General features: G+C 42.6%; 1 protein-coding gene across 1 annotated transcript; it reads left to right on the forward strand.

The window, feature by feature from the left end:
• Positions 1 to 6,011: 6,011 nt before the first annotated feature.
• Positions 6,012 to 14,750, forward strand: AMIGO2 (adhesion molecule with Ig like domain 2). Its single transcript, XM_033058534.1, has 2 exons — positions 6,012 to 6,375; positions 13,006 to 14,750. The coding sequence occupies exon 2, from the start codon at positions 13,079 to 13,081 to the stop codon at positions 14,642 to 14,644; it is 1,566 nt and encodes a 521-aa protein (XP_032914425.1). The 5' UTR covers positions 6,012 to 6,375; positions 13,006 to 13,078; the 3' UTR covers positions 14,645 to 14,750.
• The last annotated feature ends 5,027 nt before the right edge of the window (positions 14,751 to 19,777 follow it).

Here is a 19,777-nt window from a genome sequence, read left to right on the forward strand (position 1 = left end):
GCTAATTTGCAACATTTTCTCAAGTTCTGCCTACGGAATAGAAAATGAAAATAAATTATCCTCCAGTGCTTAACAATGCCTTCCTTGCATATAAACATGCTCTGAAGATTTGAATACTGCTTAATAAGGTATTTGGGTGTTTTTGAGATCTGCAAATTCAAAGACTTAGGGACCCTAAAAATCCACATGGCACACGAAGCCACTGGCACCTCCATTTTTCCAAACTTTGATTTCAAGAGCAGATCTATCTCAAAATAAGAACCCATCTCAGAATATTCATTTATTTTTCATCCAATGTGTGAAACATACCTTTGGATGGAGAATATCTCTGTTTAAACTCTTTCAGTGTTTTAGAAGTTATCCAGGACATAAACTGCATGTTCAGTAAATTATACACAAACTTGATGGTGCCCACACACAGCAAGTAAAGTAAATCAATTTGATAAACAGAGATATTTAACATGTATCAGATTATATTTTTCCTATATTTGGTCTTATGAAATCCTTGAGATAACAAAGACTTCAGGGAGGACTGCAAGTAACAGCAAACTGCCAAACTGAGGAATTGATATTTTGAGTACTAAAGAGGCATTTGAATGTAGAAAGGGACAAAGTCAGGGCTCTATCAACAAATAAAAGTAGTACAAAGATTTTATTCTGAAATATACACACTCCTAATGAGAAGCTCAACTCAAAATTAGCCATTCTTACTCCCTTTTCAACAGTACTTACCAACCAATGGCAATTCTGAGGATAGAATGACAAAGGATGGCACTGGTGGACAGGTGATGTCTTCAAACAACCTCTCTAGATCTGCAGAGCCATGAGAGAGAAAACAGGGAGTAACAGAATATGTCTGAGAGACAGGAAGAAAAGTCAATTCTGAATGCCTAACTAAGGAGAGCAAGGAACCGTTTGTCCAGATATGGAGTGAGTACAATCTTCTCCCATCCCCACACTGGTCTAACGACTCATTTTCTTTGTCCTTAGTCTAACAAACAGCATTCTTTCCATGCAGGAGTAAAAAAAGGAGCTTTTCAGCAGGGAAAAAAAAAATAAATAAAAAATAAAAGAGAGACTAAGCAGCACGGTGTCCTGGTAGAACAGAGGAGCTGTTCTCAGGGTGCAGTTTCAAACTGGTTGGAAAGCAGAGCTGAAAGGAATCATGGAATGATTAAGGTTGGAAAAGACATCAAAATTCATTGAGTCCAACCCTTGACCCAACATCACCATGACAACTAAACTATAGCACTGAGTGCCATCTCCAGCTGTTTCTTGAACAGTTCTAAGGTTGGTTACTCCACTACCTTCCTGGGTGATGTTTATGCACTCTTTCAGGAAGGAAATCATTCCTTATGTCCAACCTGAACCTCCCCTGGTGCAGCTTGAGGCCATGTCCTCTCATCCTGTCACCTGCTTCCTGACAGAAGAGATGGGCCCCCACCCGGCTCCAGCCTCCTTTCAGGTGGTTGTAGAGAGTGATAAGGTCCCCCCGAGCCTCTTTTTCCATGCTAAGCAGCCCCAGTTCCCTCAGCTTCTCCTCATGTAATTTACCCTCTAGACCCTGCCCCAGCTCCGTCGCCCTTCTCTGGACTTGCTCCAGCACCTCCTTGTCTGTCTTGCAGGGAGGGGCTCAAAACTGGATACAGGATTTGAGGTGTGGCCTCACCAATGCCAAGTTTAGAGGGGCAATCACTGCCCTGGTCTTGCTGGCCACACTATTTCTGTTGCAAGCCAGGATGTCATTGGCCTTTTTGGCCACCTGGGCACACTGGCTTGTGTTCAGCCACTGTCACCACCATCTCCAGGTCCTTTTTCACTGGGCCATTTTCCAGTCACTCTGGCCCAGGATGTAGCATTACAGGGGTTGTTGTGACTCAAGTCAGGAATTTTTCTTCCAAACACTCCAGGAATTTCCTAGACTGTCTCCTCTCCACTGCATTGAGCTTCTAGCAGACATCAGGCAGGATAAAGTTTCCCAGAAAAACAAGGGCTAATGATTGTGAAGTGTCAGCCAGCTGCTTAGAGAATAGTTCATTTACCTCTTCTTCCTGGTTGCATGGTCTATGACAGACTCTCACCAGGATGTCTGCCTTGTTAGCCTTCCCCCTGATCCTTATCCATAGGGACTTGACCCTATCTTCATCGTTTTTGGTGGCTTCACCTTGGCTGGATGACAGGTACCCACCATGCCACTCTATCACTCCCCCTTCCCAACTGAACTGGGTGAGAAAATAAGACGGAAAATGACTCATAGGTTGATACAAAGCAATTTACATGAAAGTTTGCATGCATATGAACAAAGAGGAAAAACAATAATGTTATTGTCTACTTCCCACCAGCAAGCGATGCCAGGCCACTGCCCAGGAAGCAGGGTTGCAGCACATGAAGCAATTGCTCAGGAAAGCAAACATTGTAAATAATAAAAGTCCCCCATTCTTCCTCCTTTTATTACCTTTTACATCTGGGCTGACACCAGATGGTAACTGGTCTAATTGTGTCCCTTCCCAGGATCTTGCCCAACCCTAGCCTACACATGGGGGAGGAACGGGGCTGATGCTGTGCCAGCGCTGCCCAGCTGCAGCCAAAGCACTGCTGTGTTACCAACACCTTTCTAGCTACCAAAGCAAAGATCAGCACTGCGAGGGCTGCTGTGGGGAAAATTAACTCCATCTCAGCCAGATCAAATAAACTATCCTAAGAGCAATTGCAACTTTCAAGTGAAGGTTTTCTCTTATAATCTGATAAGAGCCTTAAAATACTTGTCTGCCACAGCCATCCCTACCAGACCTACTTTGTTTTCTCTCCATCCCCTGAGGCATTGCAGGATTCCCAGAGTCAAACAGACAGGGCAGAGAACATGTTCTGCTTCAGGGCATGCCAAAAGTGTTAGAGCCTTAACAAGACCAAGCATGTGTGCTTGTGTCTCAGTGAAGTCGTGATCCATGACCCACATGTTTGCAGCTAGGGGGCTTGGCCCGCTACTTGTTGACAACTGTTTGGTGTAGACTTCAATGAAAATATTTGTGCCACCTGGGGAAAGAGGACTCCCCTCAAGTACTCACAAATCTCTGTTTAAGTCCTTGTGCAACTTGCATCCCTGTCTTCTGGGGGCTCAGAGTTCATGCAGAGGGACTGCAGGCCACCTCTTCCAGCTCACTGGCCTCACACTGAGGGAGAATTAATTCAGGATGGAGAGAGGTGAATCACGATAAAAGGAATATTACTCTCTGACCCGTATTACTGTGTGATACCTAATGGCTATAATGTATCTTACAAGGACTTAAAATGGAGGCTGGAAATCCTTATTCCTGCATGAGCACCACGGCAGAAAAATCATGCCCTTGCCAGAAGCAGAGTGTGAGATGAGAAGAATATTATTTTCTTTCAGAACCCCCTTCCTAGTTAATCTCTAGCCCAGTAGTTACATTGTTTGTTCATGAAGGTATTGCAAACTCCCTGTAGCCAAACAGCTTTGAAAAAATCTTTAAATTATCAATTTCATTATATAACTGTAATAAATTTGCGGGTTTAATAAAGAAACTTAATATTGAAGATACTAGAGGCATTTCTGTATTTGTGGGGGCTCTCAAGATCACAGGGTAAATATTGTTATTAAAAGACGTTATCAAGCCCCATCAGTCTGTCTGGCACTGCACAGGATGTGAAAACAAGCACTGAAAATCTTCCACTCTAATAGATAGTTTGGTGCAGGGGCAGGGAAACACAGGCAGGATCCTGATGGCTTCAGAAGGAGCAGACAGCTATCAGCAATTCTCTGCAATAAGAATCTCTACTGGTGATGCCAGAAACCTTACATTTGTACAGATTATCAAAAGAGAGGTTTCACACCCTAATTAATGTACTGTCAGCTTCACACAGCTTGTGCCCCATGTATGACCAACAAAGATTTTGTAGAGGTGCTGTTTTCACATCAGTGCTATTAGGTAGAGGAAAGATAAATACCAGTTGTTCTCATCCAAATTAGATTTTAAAAAGCAATCTTCCTTCTAATTTAGTATGTGACAAGTGACAAAAGCACCTTTATGTTGTGAAGTAGCACAGAGAATTAGATTGCATCATGCCATGTTCTAATTTGTCAGCATTCAGTGGAAACAAAGAATTGCTGGGCTTACAACCAGCTGTTTCCAGACTTACAAGAATCCTGTGGTTCTGAACTCCTTTCAGACCGTTCGATACATCTCTTGATCATGATTTCTCTGCAAAGTCTCCTTATTGGCAGACAGCCTCTCTCTGTAAGCTGAGCAACTCATGAAAGGATGATCACAACTCATGGCAATTTTTTGAGCATCTGGGCCCTGAGATTTCCAATATAAAAAGCAGATCCCAGTCACCATTAACAGGAAAATAAAATTGGAAATCAAAATTCTAATTGCCTTAAGTATTGGACTTCACTTTGATCTAGATCCTGCATTCCTCAGAGCAACTATTACTAAGTCCAGATCACATGGCTGGAATCTAAATAACTTGTAATAACTAAATAACTATAAGTAGTACTGTCACTTTGAACCTAACAGCCCTCCACACTTACTGAGGTCTGAACAAGATGCAGTAAAAATCCTTAGTATTTTAGAACCAGTTTACTTCAATCAAAGTGTGCACAAAATTCACAAATGGACAGCTACTCCATATGCTAACACAGAAGGAATTTTCATTCCATGAGTAAGTCTTTAGGAAGAATTCAGGCTCAACAGTTTTGAAAGCAGGGGAAGGAAAACTACAACAGTGATTACCCCTCTTCCTCAGACTGTATTGGTAATGTGGTCAACTTAAATTTCACCCAGTATTTTGTAGTATCAAGGTCGTCAGGAAAGTTTGATGGTTTAGTCTAAATGAAGACAACAAGCTTCTTTAAACAAATGAATATTCCAATGGAGAGTCTGAAATAAATCAGTGTTCAATCGATAACCTCAAGATTAAAATTACTTCAGTGCCTAACTGCATAGAAATTCAGCACAAAATAAGCATGATGAATCTTTATGATTAAGGCAGTGTTCAAAAAGTCTTTTAAATCAATAGCAGTATCACCTATATGTCACCTGGCTTTGATCTATATTGAATCAGATCTTTGACATATATCTTATATTGTACTAAAGAATTTTAGTTTGCCTGTAGGGTGAATTCTAGGACAAGGAGCTTTTAGCTTTATACGTAGTCATGAACCCTCATATTAAAAACGACTTTGCTATATGCCCTTAAGAGAAAAGTGTGATTTGCAGCAGCTTTAATATGCAAGCCCATTTGCTGAGAACTGTTCCATAAACTGCATGTCTGGATGACAATAAATCCACGATGCCTGTTATTTGCTAAAGTAGCCCGTGTTCAGTTTCAGTCTCTAAATGTAGGGTACTCTTAATTATGATGGAAACGTCGTGAGAAACTTGGCCGGGGGAGGTTAAAACCAGCGCAAAACAGAAGTAAATTGTATTCTTTGGCTTTCAGCTGCAGCTTTACCTCTTCATGTTCTGGTCACACTTCTCAATTTGATTTGCAGCAGTTCTCCCTCAGATTCCATGGTCAAGAACATGGCAATTAATTTTCGACAACGCCTTTTATCATTTGATAGACTCTTCTGCTCTGATCAAAGCCTAGTTTATTACGGAGTTTCCGTGGGGCTTGCCCATTTAATTAAACAGGACGATTTCTAAGAGCTAACACCGTGCATTTTACATTTACCCGCGCCCTGCGAACCCCCCGCGGCTCCATCCCCGCACACGGGGACTTTTGATGCATTTTTAACGAGGAGCCGTGTCTTCGCGTCGCCCTCCCGAGGAAGGGGCTTCCCCGGGCTCTGCCCCCCGAGTCCAGGAGCCGCGGGCGGGCCGGGCGGTGCGCGGCGCGGGGGCAGAGCCCGCCCGGCCGGCGGGGAGCAGCGGGGCCGAGCGGGGCGGAGCGGCGGCGGCCCCCGGGCGGCGAGGGGCGGAGCGGGGGCAGCCCGGGGGTGCGCTCCTCCCCCGGGCACCGACGGCTCCGTCCCGCTGCCGCGGAAGCGCCCGGGAGGCCGTCGGGGCGAGCGGCGTGGGGTCGGGTCGGGCGGTGCGCGGCGGGGGGGACCGGGAGGGCGTAGACAGGAGGGGATAAAAACCCGCAGTGTCGCCGCCGTGACTGGGAGTGTCGTGCCTGCCCTGCTCTCCCGCCGCCGGTGCCGAGCTCCGGGCCTCAGCTCCACCGCCGGGGGCAGCGGCCAGCACCGCCGGTGTCCGCGGGGGAGCGCAGCGGAGCCGCTGCCGCGCTCCCGGCGCCCCGCAACTTGCCCGGAGCCGGGCGGAGCGCAGCATGCGGGGCAGGGGCTGCAGGCGGCGGCGGGGCCGGCATCGCGCTCCCCGGACATGAAGCGGCCATCGGAAGCTCCAGGTAACGCTGCCCGGCGGGGTGGCGGAGCAGACATGCCCCGGTAGCCGGGGTGTGCCGGGGGCAGGGTCCGGAGGGGCAGCAGTCGGGGCTCAGAGGGGCCGCGGGGGGAGCGCGGCACGGAGCGGGCGGGGAGAGCCGGTCCCTGCCTCCGCCGCGGAACGCCGCCGTGGCCGCGCTGCCCGGGAAGGCGCTCAGAGACCCCTCGCAGTGCTGGCGGTGCCCCCGGTCCGATGCCGCGTTAGCCTGCTCCATCGCCGGGCTCGCCCAAACTTTGCCCTCCGCCGACTCCCGGTAGGAATCCGGGGCTGCAGCGGCAGTCCCCGACGTGAGACTGCTAGGAGATCCCCCCCCCAAAGTCGTATGCAAGGGGGTTTCTGTGAAATTTAGCCCTCAGATAAATTTTTGGAGGCGATGAGGGTCTTTCGCTGGCAACTAAACTTTCGTGAGATCTGGCATTGCTTGGAGACTGGTTACCGACACGGTAATAGGCACTGCCACTTACCATTGCATTTTTTCTTAATTATTTGCTGATCTCCTTAGCAACTAAAGTAATTTGCAAGGTTGAAGCTTGGTTGTAGCTTGATATACAAAGTAACATGGCAAAAGGTTTGAATTTGTTGTTTCACTGATGCGTATTTCACTTGTGCTGCCTCAGAGGGATGAGAGCTGCAGAGATGTTGACTTCACGTAGCTGGTAGTGCTGGAAAGAGAGTGTTGATTAGTCCAACTGAGGCTCTTGTACATCACCCAGTTTCTCTTCTGTGTCTCGGTTTTCTTTAAGACAAGCAAGTTATCGTGTTTTAAGAAAAAAAATCTCTTCAAGGAAATTCAATCTTTAGTGAGAGATTAGTGGGAGATGATAGTTTTATCTGGCTAAGGTTATTAGGACAAATTAATCTCTAATTCAGCACGATTGAGTTCGGGCCAGATGCTGGCTGGAGAGAGCACTCCATTTGCTTTGCTGATCTCAGGATCAGCTTGCTTCAAATATGATGTAAAGCCATTTTTTCATCACTGTTAGGTCCTGCACCAAGCATAGTTTAGCCCGCTTCGGGGATTTAGTCCAGTGTATCAAAACATCTCCCAGATGTAGCTCAACAACAGTCTTTGCTGTCCAATCTATCATGTCACTAAATCTCCTGGATTATGTTTGAGTAATCTGTATCTGTTGAGTTGGTGCTGAACACAGCTGTCAGGAAGATTTGATGCAGAGTGCCTTTTCCACTCAACAGTGATAAAGGCAGAGTAGAGCCTGGAGGCTTAGGCAAGGTGGCTGTTGTATGAATATTTCCTCTGACAGCATCACACATACACACGGAACAGGAGTTTATGCAGACCTTCCTTAAAAAATGTAACTTTTAAAAATACTAATTGCATAAGATACCATTAGTCTATATGTGATTAATGGCTGTATCATGTGCTTGAACAGGACTCATAAAGTTGGGAGTAAAAGCATGAATAATTATACTTGTATAATATTGTTGTTACAATTTAATAAAACCCCATTCTAAAAATTACTTTTGCTTCTGAGTTCATGAGGAACCTTTGTCAAATGTCATGTCAGAAAAAAATAGGGCTGAGAGAACACAAACACCTGAGCCATCATTTTTTAATTTTGTGTATTGTTATATTTGACTAGTACAGCCCTAGTTCATCTGTTATGTAGACTAGTATAGGGGGAGAGCACCTGTGTGGACATTGGAAGTTAATGAGAGGTGCAGAGATGTATTAATGTCTTATGGGCTGGTGAGGCTGAGGGGAGACTGAAGAGAAGGCAGTGACAGGAGATGTGGTGCGTGGGAAGGAGGCAGGGGATGTAGAAATGGTGTGAACCTTCTGGAGAATGAACAGAGGTCTTTAATGTTTTCCAGTGCTTGATCTCTTTAGGGGGTCAACACTATTCCTGCAATAGTACCACAGGCAGCAGGGTTGTGTGCAAATACATGCATTTTCACTGTGCAAAAAGTACCAACCAGATGTAGGTCATCACCAGTGTACAGAAAATGCTTTACAGTACAAATAGCATCTACCAATCCGATTTTTAACAGTGAAAAGACTAACAGTAGTGTTTGCAAAGTCATTCAGGTGAATTGTGATCTCCAATCCAATTCACTGCTAAAAGATGTGGTACAAAATGATTTTTTAGCAAAGTCTCAAATTTGGGAGAGGAAGTTTGGTGTACACGTTCCATTGGAGAAACAGCAATAAGCCTGAAGGTGCTACCAGCGGATGAGAACACGGGTGTAGATATTATTAGTGTCACATTAGTGGGAGAGAGAGCCTGGAGAAAGGAGTGTTTAGGACATTGGTTGATCTTCAAGTGATAACTGATGGTGAGACTGTATGTTGATGGCAGTCTCCTTTTCCATATGCAGCTCTAGGTGCTCGTTACTTTTAAAAATGAAACAATAAACACCCAACCCCTTCAGAAATAAACAAGAAACAACAGCAAACATGCACATTAAAAAGTTCAAAACCAAGAACCCAATCCTTAGCTTCTCTAGAATGTGCTTGGTCGTAGTCAATTTTGCTGTTTCTGACCAGAGAGGATTTTCCCTATGTAGCAGGACATGTCCCACCTTTCCTCTTGAACGGTTTGGAAGCACGTGCACCATTAGTGTTCAGATGAATCATCTCAGGGAGCAATGTGTTTTTGGCACTGTACTTAAAATATTTTATTTTAACATCACAAAAAAATTATTTATTTGAACAGAATTCAAGAACAAAACTCCCAATCATGCCCTTCACTTCACTATAAATCAGAAAAGGTCTCTACCCAGCTCATTCAGAAATAATGGTGAAGTACTTGGCCAAAGCCTGTTGGCACTTGTTAGCTGATAGTATTCAATGGCAATATCTCTCTTGAGAAAATCTGCAGTATTGAAATTTGTAAAATAAGACTTCTCTAAGACCTGAAGTAGTGTTACTACTGAAACAAAATGCCAGTTTTCTTAATATAAGGCTAATTACAGGCTTTGTTCTTCTTGCCACTTAACATTTTACCACCCAGAAATGTTTATGCAGACATTTTGAGTAAGTTCAAATGATTACATGCCCTATAAATATTTATGTTGAACATGCTTGGCTTTGCAGAACATCCAGGGTAATTTGTGCAGAAGATATGGGGAACCCAGTTTGAAGAGCAAGTTGCAACTGAACAGTCCTGCTCTACAAATGAGCAAAGAACTTGTTGGGAATGTAGGCACTACAGTTGGGCATGAAAAGGAAGGCTTCTGCTCATCAGAGTACTGTCTAAATACTCTTGTGTCCTGCAGTATGTTTAGGAGGTCTATAATTTGAATTTGCCCTGCCAGACAAGGCAAGTTATCTGAAACAGTTTTCAATTTGCAGCTCCAGTGAGCTTTGAAAATGGACAATCCAGTTTTCAGCCCTTGTGAATTTTTTTTGCTCCTGAGAACTAAAAGGTATCATGCTGGTATACACCAGTGACTGATACATGTCTGGCCATGGGATTTAGTTGCAGACTAGCTTGGAGTTCCTGTTGAGATATTTGTAGGCATGGACAGAAGTAAACATGCAAGATTAATCTAGTGTATTAAATTTGGTAATCCTTAAAACCTGAGCATTGATCTAGTATGTCCCATTTGGAGTATCTGCAGGATCACAGTTATATTCAACATGGGAGATAATTTTTTTAAGTGCCATTCACTTTGTTGCAAGTGCACGTACATTGAAAATTAAAATGCATGGCTTACAGAGTCAGGCATTCACATATTAGTGGGAAAGGCAACCTCTGCAGCAGCTGTTCATCTCCTGTTTTGTGGATCCTTTCTAATCCAGTCTTGAGGCACGTGGTTTTATGGTAATGTAGTTTTCAGATGCCTTGCTTCATACAGTAGACTAACTAAATGAGCAATTACTAAATACCTTTTACATCTGCCAGTGTCTTTTCATTGTGCCTTATGTCTGTATATCATACAAATTCACACTGTGGTACTGAATTATTCTTGATGGCAGTTTCTCTTAATGCTTCATAGGTTTCACCCTCTAGGAGAACTTGTATCTGTTGATAGTTGCTGTAGACTACCTAACTAGAAAAAACAACTGAGTAAGGAGCTTAGGACTGGTTAAAAAATACTCCTCTGGATTGCTTACTTTCCATTGAAAACCTCATGCAGTTAGAGGCTTCAGGAAACTTTAAAAGCCTAGAAGAATTTATGAATCCTGATATTAAACTTTAATTCAAACCAATCAATTTATTTTTATTTATTTTTATTTTAGCTATATCTCTATAGCTAAAATAATGTTAGTATATCCCTTGTATAAACAAGGGATCCCTGTGCAATCAGAAGTGCCAGGTAGAGTCACAGCATTTTGTCTCTCATCTCAGCACTTCCTCTGATCAGTCCTTCCCAAATTTAACATGCAGAGGTTCTTAATTTAAAATTGCCAAGCTGGTAAGTGTAATATGTTCATTATTTTGTAATAGTTACCAGTTCACATAGTTTGCCTGATCTCACAGGCATTTTGTGGCAAAGGCTAGGACAGCTGCAGTTCCCAGGGATAAGGATTTATCAAGCTCTTGATGTAATCACCCATTCTTTTCCCTGTTTTTCCTCAGAACCTGTGCACAGTGTCATGAAAGGTTTTGAGAGGAAAATTGAGCAATCATGTAACCAGGGACTGTATATAAAATCTAAAATGGAAAGAAAAATGCAATTCTGACACTTTTAAGCATTTGACTTGGCAGTCTTGCAATTCTCTTTTTCTTTTTCCTTTTCTTTTTTTTTTTAATGCAAACAAAACCAATGTATATATAACTTCTTGTGAAAGGTGAAACATCCCATTCTCTCATGCTGCCTTCATATTTCTTTTAATGGGTCTTTAAAAGGTTCAACTCTTTAGTTTCATAGCATATCTTCTACCAGTTGAGAGTAGATTTGTCAGCAGAAGACAGCAGCCTGCCAGATTGGCAGAGGGTTACAGAAGAGGGAAATAAAGAACTGAGGAGGAGTGAAAATTTTTGCTTTTTGCATGTATTAATTAATTGCATCAGTAATCTTAGGTTCTTAAGTAGCAGATGTAAATTCTCTGGAGAGGTGTTTTCTAAGGTTTACATCCTGAAACTCTTGTTTGTCTTCTCTTAGAGGCTTAGTCCTCTTCTTTCCCTTTACACCCTTCTCATCTGCTTTTCCAGTCTCATATGCCTTAACTGACTTCTGCATCCTCAGTCTACCTCCTCCTCAGTTTCTTTAGTAACAGTGGTGATGCTCCCTTAGCATCCATCTCCCCTGGTTTTGCACTTCGTTCCCTATGTCTCTTACCCTTCTTTCACTGTTCCTCTGTCCTCCTGCCCTCTAGTAGTTAGGTCTCGATTTTAATTTTTTTGCCCTCAAGGCTCATCTTTTCTTTGTCCATCTTACATCATCAGAGAATACAATTTCTTTTATTTTCCTCCTTTCCGTCTGAGGCTGCTTCTTTCTCCTCATCCCACTGTCCACAGGCTCCTGGCGATAGCCACTACCAGCAGCTCAGAGCAGACATTGCAGGGTTTGTCCTGCTCAGATGCTGCTCCAACAGGTAGGTGAGATTGGAGAAATGAGTTTGAAGGAAATAATGTGGGGGCTGAATACCACATCTGAACTCTGAAGGGGTGGCGATAATCAATGCAGATAAACTCACCTGTGAATTTACTGACAAACTCTAAACAGGTACCAGGGAGAGCAAGAATGAACAGAAATGTTTATTCCTCTGCTATATATGTGTCTATTTTCTCAGAAGATGGTAAAAAGCATATCCCTTAGCACAGAACCACTACTATGCCAAATCTTACACCCCTGTTTCAAACAATACTGACTCTAAAATATTGTCAGAAAAGAGTATTGTTGGGGTTTTTCTATCTACATATGAGGAAAATATTATTTTCCTTTATTAAGTTTTGAGAAACAGCTGACTCATCCTTACTGAATGTTCCTGAAATTTGTGCCTGAGGTAACCACTAGGCATAGATTTCTTCCTCGTTACTTGTATTGGCAAAGGTAGAAGAAGCAGAATACAAAATATTGTTATTGAACAACTTTAATAACTTTCAAAATAGGCTGTTGCTACCTGAACCATAAGTCACTGAATTAAAAAAAAAAAGGAAAGAAATTCATATGACATTTAAAGCTAGAGAGGCTGAGAAAATTCTTTGCTTGAAAATGTGTGACATTTTCTGATTGTAAAGAAAAGCATGTTGTAACTGCTTCCCACTAGACAAGAAAAAACATTTTAGGATGAGGCTTTTTCTTTCTTCTACTGGGAATCTGTGTTGATTTGGAAACACGTAGGGGATGCCATTGCCAAGTCATGCTCCACAGAGGAACATTTCCAATTTTTTTTTATGAACTGTCAGAACTTGCATTACTTTGTCCAAGACTGAAGAATAGTTGCATTCTTTTGGAAGACAAAAAATACTTATTTGCACTATATATATTGAAACAGGAATGAAGAATTTCATGTTTACTAAAACCAATGTTAAGTTTACATCACCTTAGAAGTAGATTTTACCATTAATTGTATGAAACCCTGAGGATTAATTCCCTGTATTTTTCAAAAGGCATAGGAAATCATGCAGAATATGAATGGTAAATGTTAACGTGCTGTACCTCTGTATCCCTCTTTTGACAGCAACGAGTGCAAAGCTAACTGCACAAGGAATCTGTGGCAAGGAGCACTGGGAGACAGCTAAAAGACAGTGACAATGTCTTTAAACTGGCAGACACTTCCTACTCGTCTTGGAGTTTTTAAAGTGAACTGCAGAGGACTCGCATGCCTCTTGGTCTTCACTGTGAGTGTTTGTGGCAGTGCCCCGGGGATGTGTCCAGCAGCCTGCATCTGTGCCAGTGATATCATAAGCTGCACAAATAAGAACCTCACTCGAGTGCCAGGAAATCTTTATAAATGTATGAAAAGGCTGGATCTGAGTTATAACAGAATTGGGATTTTGGAGCCTGAATGGGTCCCAGTGCTGTCTGAGAAACTGAACACTTTAATAGTCAATCATAATAGCATTAGCAGCATTAGCACTGGAAGCTTTTCCACAACTCCAAATCTGAAGTATCTAGACTTGTCATCCAACAACCTGAGAACACTGGGCAGCCCTGTGTTTCACGAGCTAAAGGCGCTGGAGGTTCTCCTGCTGTACAACAATCATATAACGCAGATTGAGTCTTTAGCCTTTGGAGGACTGTACAAATTACAGAAACTGTACCTAAGCTACAACTTGGTTTCACATTTCCCACTGGACTTATATGTTGGAAAACATAAACTGACAGACCTTGTGTTGCTGGACATTTCCTTTAATCGCATCCAGACGATGCCTATTCAGCGCCTGAGTTCAGTGCCAGCCAAACAACTTAGTGGAATTTATCTTCATGGCAACCCATTCTATTGTGACTGTGTCCTGTACTCCATGCTAATCTTCTGGTATCAAAGGCATTTCAGCTCAGTGGTGGACTTCAAAAATGAGTACAGCTGTTTGTTGCAGTCAGACCCAAGAGGTCACAATAAACTGCCTTTGCTGCATGACAGCGTTATGAATTGCTCTGAAAGTACCGTCAACAGCTCTTTCCAAGCCTTTGGGTTTGTTCATGATGCCCAGGTTGGTGACAGGCTGATTGTACACTGTGACAGCAGAATCAGCGATACGGGCACACAGTTTTTTTGGGTTAGTCCAGACAATAGGTTGCTGGAGCCAGACAGGGAGACTGATAACTTCAAGGTGTTTCCTAATGGCAGCCTGGAGATAACAGACGCCCAGCTAGAGAACTCAGGGCTGTATTCCTGCATTGCAATAAATAAGAAAAGACTATTAAATGAAACCATAGAGGTCAGAATAAACGTTAGCAATTTCACAGTGAACAGGTCCCACGCTCATGAAGCATTTAATACAGCTTTTACCACCCTTGCTGCCTGTGTGGCCAGTATTATTTTAGTGCTGCTGTATCTCTATCTGACCCCCTGCCCGTGTCAATGTAAGGCCAAAAAGAAGAAGAGGAAGCTGAACCAAAGCAGTGCCCACCCATCCATACTGAATTCCGCACTGCCGCAAGAGCTGCCAGCTGACGAGAAGAAGGCAAGCACTGGTAAGCGGGTGGTGTTCCTGGAGCCCGTGCACGAACCCAAACAGAGTCAGAATGGGAAAGTAAAACTGTTTCCTAATGATGGTGTCATTACAGAGAGTATCTTAAAAACTACTCGAACAAAATCTGACTCTGACTCTGTCAACTCTGTGTTCTCAGATACACCTTTCATGCCACCAGCTTAGTTTGCTGCCTGTGTTTGTATCGTGCAGTTCCATTTCTGAATACCTCCTTTGCCTGTAGCAAACCATCAGGACAAACAAATAAAAAGAGATAAAATGTTTTAAAAGAGGTATGTTTTGTCAGTCCTTGAACTGCGTCTCCTCTCCATACAAGCCACACAACAGTGATACCTTGTTTGGGAAAAGCAAACAGCTTGTCATCAGTGTGAGTGTTTTTAATGCAAGCTTAGCCTTGGTTTTCCTCTCTGGTCCATACGCAGCACTTTCTTGTGCATGTTTAGAGACACTTTCAGTACATACAGCTGACACTGCAGAGGCAGAGGCTGACCCCTGTGCAACACCAGTCATGCTGATAACTCAGCTCTTCTGGAGTGTGCACAGAAGCAACTCATGGCTAAGGAGAGAAAATGTCCAGACTTTCTGCAATTCCTTTCACAGACTCATAAAATCTTTACATAACATCACTGTGGGAAAAAAGTATTTTTTTTTTTGACTGCTTGGCACAAAAGGATTAAATTTGCCACCAAAATGCCTAGCAGCACTGGGTGAATGTTTTTCGCCTCCAATTGATAATGTAATTGCAAATAATTGAGGGAAAATATTAAATGAGGGGCATTGTGATAATTTTATTCAAAACATAGTCATGAAATTACTTATGAAATGTGCTTGTATTTGTTTATAAATGTTTCATGTAATGAAAACAGGTAGAAGTTAACATGCTACCTTTGCAGTTGCCTCTGTCAAAAAATGCAAGTTGCCAGGCATGAGGACTTATACAAATCAGCAGTAACTAATTAAGCTGTGATAGCTGAATTGAATATAACCAATTGTCTTAACCTCCACTGCTCACTGTATGCTTGGCCTCACATGTGGTAAACAAATCTGCCACGATCACCAGGGCTTCTGCTTCATCTTAGGGGTGAGTGGCTTCTCTTCAAAGATAATTGTGAAATGGGGGAAATATTTTAATTAATTTTTTTTCTGTGGCACATGTTTCTGCAGCCTTATTAAATTTGCTTCCTAACGTTTTTTCTTAAAAGAGGAAGTGCAGTATTTGGACAAACTCATGAAAATATAAAAGACTTTACGCTCTCTAAATTCAGAAAACACAGATTTTACCTAGACATGGCCCTTGTCTTGTATGTACAGCTTTCTTTCTTGCATGTATCACAGATTATGAGTCTGGTAAAACTGACCTGGGCTGTTTATGCAATACAAGTTGCATGAAGCATGTATTGTAATGAGCATTCTGTTCTATAAGCTTTTTCTTCTGTTTTATGTGTTTCTTTTTTTTTAAGCTTGCTTACCTTGGGGCTGGGCTGGACTTTTCCAATCTTCCTCACATTTATAAGCAGCAACTTCAAAAGAATTTCTCAGTAATTACAACTTACCAAAGATAAGTAAATGGAGCATGTCTGTCTGATTTTATTTTGGGGAAATATACTGAAAGGGTAAAGGATAAACTAAATCAGAATCAAAGGACTGCATGGTGTGGCAACTGTAATTTATTTTTGAGAAGCTTACTGTAGCATCCATTTGCCATTTTTTGTGATTTATTTTGAGAGGCGTGTCAACATGCTAAAGCTTATATCTGGCTGAGCCAAAGCTATTGATTTGCTATGGAGAAATCCCAACATAGCTAATTGTTTGAAGAGAAGCTATCTGATAAACAGATTAGCTCAGGAAACAGTGTCTGTATTGTGTACAAAGTACGTGGAAAGCTGGAGATATTAACTCAGATATTCAGGGAATGGAAAATGGAAATTATTTTTCTAGGTAGAGGATAATGAATACTGAGGAGTGGAAGATGACCAGAAGTCTGCATCTTATATTTGTACATTTTTCTGTGTAAATTTAAAAATAGCTTCTGCTGTCAAGTAGGTTAGAGTCCTTTCATTAAGCTCTTTCCCTCTTTCATCTGTGTATATGCAGTAATTCAAAATCTATCTTTTTACGTATAAAGTATGATGGAAAAACAGTGATTGTCTTTGCTAAAATCAGGTTGAGTCATCTGTCACTGTTGCAAAGGTTTGACATTGTCTCCTCAAAGACTTTTTTTTTCTTTTTAAGATTTTACTAAGCGACATGATTTCCTACTCTTTCACATGTATGGTTGGTGAGTGGGTGGATGTCCTCTGTGTTGTGCAAGGAGATGATGGGGCACCCAGGGCCAAAGGGCTGAAATGGTGGTGAGGCAGAGTGGGAAGCAGAGAGACAAATACTCTGCAGGCAGTTCCAGATCAGTTCCACCTCTCGGCAGATGTTATGCTCTGTTGTCATACATCAGGTTGATTGACCCAGATTTCAGTGTTTACACAAGAGCACGGATGGTCAGTTCCAAATTGGGCAGAAAAAGAAAACAGGCAGTTGTCAGTATGGCTGGGAGGCAGGCACACTTCTCCTCAGCAGCTGCAGCTGAGCAGGTGCACTCCGCTGCTGTTTCCAGCACAGGGCAGTGGGAGCATTGTGCATCGAACTCACTGACCATGTTAAATCTGTGTGGTAGTCCTCAACAAAAAAAGGAAGGGATCCTTCTGCCTTTCCTCCAAAGGGCTGCTGCCCTGCAGCAAAAGCATGGGGATTTGTGGGATCAGAGTAATCCTGACAGATAACTGGAGAAGCTGAGCATTGATCTAAACAGCAGATATTCACTGTAACTATTAACTGTCTGTATTTTGCTGACTCCTTCAAAGTGCTCACTGTTGAAACCATGAGTATAAACAGGGTGGTAAAAAACAAGCTTTTGAAAGCGATGGCTTTTTTGCTACTTTTTTACATTATAGCTTCAAGAGTTCAGCGGGTTTAATGAAGTTGAATGAAGATTTTAAATCTTTAATGACTATTTATCTATAGCAGCAACACCATAATCCACAGCCCCAGTCCCCTCGTGTCTTGGATGGCTGTGGAAAGCCAACACAGCTCATCAGTTCCTCTCCTCCCACAGCAGTGTGAGCCCATTGGGACTGTGAGCAGGGAACCAGTGCTGCCATCCAGCTCCATGGCCTTGCAGCACCCTGGTTGTCACACAGGCGGAAGGGCTGCCCAGTGCCACACCTGCAGCTCCACTGTGGTCTGCTCTCCTACAAAGGCTTTGTTGACAGGCCTGTCCCAAACCATGTCTTCCCCATTAGCCTGTGTCCTGCATTTCCCATTGATATTTCCAACAACCACAAAAAAGCTGAATGATATTTTTAATGCAGAGAGAGCGCAATTCTGTGAGGTGTTGGACACTCTGGCACCGGTCCAGACACGCTCTTAAAATGGGTTTGCAGTAAGGCAGAGGTACCCAGCTACTGGCAAGAATTCTATGACTGGGCATAGGGTCAGTCGCTGCCTCTGCAAGATGCCTGGAGTGAGATATTCCCCACCAGGCTCTAATGAACCCAGATGATTTTGCTCTCCCTTGTCTTCTATTCAGTGCCTGAAACCATGCCATAGAAGGTCATAGGCAGAGCTCTTAAGCTTTAGTTTGACACTGTCTTTTTTTTGTGGGGGCTACTTTGAATACATGTCCTCCACCGCTTTAATGGTGGCAAGCAGCTTCTCTCCTATTCAAGAGCCTATTGCATTGGTTCCAGCTGTCTCATGGATCAAAAATAAGAGTAATGTCTATAGGCAACTCTGGAAAATTATGTCCTTGCCTTCGTTCCAGTGCCACACATGCCTGCATCAGCTTTTGTGGAGTGCCTTGGAAACAAGTCATGTAAAGCCAGCGTGAAACCTCTCAGATCAGTCTGGAGCGCAACAACAGTGGCTGCACAACCACATAGTCCCTGTGTTCACTACTTGTAGTGGCAGGAGACAGGTAAAGGTACTTGCTGGTCATCTCTTCTGACCTTGATAAGATTCAGTGTCTGACTCAGACCACCTCACTAACAATGAACACCTACAATATCTCACTACCCCTCAAATACACTGAGCAGCTGCCATCCATGCTGGAAGCTGAGGGTGAACCTAAGTGCTTTCCTGACAGCAGCCTTTAATTTGCAGTTGGTTCTGTTAGCCAATATTATGTGCTTTTAGCCCAGTAATATACCTCCTGCATGCTAGGCAAGTGATGCTCCAGGTTAGTAATGTGTCTGTCTCCTTAGCATCACTGCTTCAAAAAGTCAGAATTCTAAGGACTGGTAGTTCTTGAATGTCAAAGAACTAACAGATTATATAGCTCATTCTTCTGAACAGCCAAAACCCTAGGGCAAAATTGTGATTAAACAAAAACTTTAATTTAGGATTGCATAAGATTATTTCTTCCCTCTAGAGTGAATCAGCCTCCTTTGGAGTGCTTTCATACCTTGTCTACAGCTTATTCCTACGCACCTCTCACGTCTCTGAACTGGATGAAAATAAACCAGCCTTTATGGGCTAAATCATACTGTTGTGGTCATCTCCAAAGTAATGCAGCAGTGACAGTCTCTTCAGTGCGGGCTGCAGCCACTGACCATCCCACCCAGCACACACTCCTGTTCTCACCTTCAAGGCTGTGTCATCACCATTTGGCCATGGCAGGTGCAGGGACCTTTTCCAGCCTCTTCCTTCATAGTTTTCAGCTTAAGGACTGGCTTCCTGTAGATGATTTCTGGATGAACTGCAAAATTGCTGTAAGAGATTATTTGAATTAAAACAACTACTTGCAAGTACCTTCTAAATCATGAGAGCTGACATTGGTAAGCAGTAGTTTAGAATACACATTCAATATACAGATTTAGCAATTTAGATTTTACCTTTTCTCTTTCAGATAAACAGTACTTGCATCATTAAACATATAGAAAAAAGAAAATGCATTTTTAAGAGGGATTTTTCCCTTCTATTACTCTTTTTCCATTTGTCCAGTAGGCCTCAGATATGAATAAAAGGAGAAATTTGAGGTTGAATGAGATAAGGACAAGAAATAATTTGAGCCAAAGTTCACTTGCTGTTTTGAAAGAAGGCTAATACCTTAGCTTTTGTCTTCAGTGGGTACATGTTAAAAATAATAATTTTTTTAAAAAAAGTAAACCCAAGCACTTATTACCTAAATACAGATTTTGTGGGTATTGTGGAGGTTCTGTATGTTAACTGAGTTCTGACAGTAGTAAAGCTATGAAAGTGACCCATACGAAAATCAAAGCATAAGAGTATTATTAGTAGTTGTTTCTG

The sequence above is a fragment of the Catharus ustulatus genome, chromosome 4, assembly GCF_009819885.2.
Source record: "Catharus ustulatus isolate bCatUst1 chromosome 4, bCatUst1.pri.v2, whole genome shotgun sequence".
Classification (NCBI taxonomy): Eukaryota; Metazoa; Chordata; class Aves; order Passeriformes; family Turdidae; genus Catharus; species Catharus ustulatus.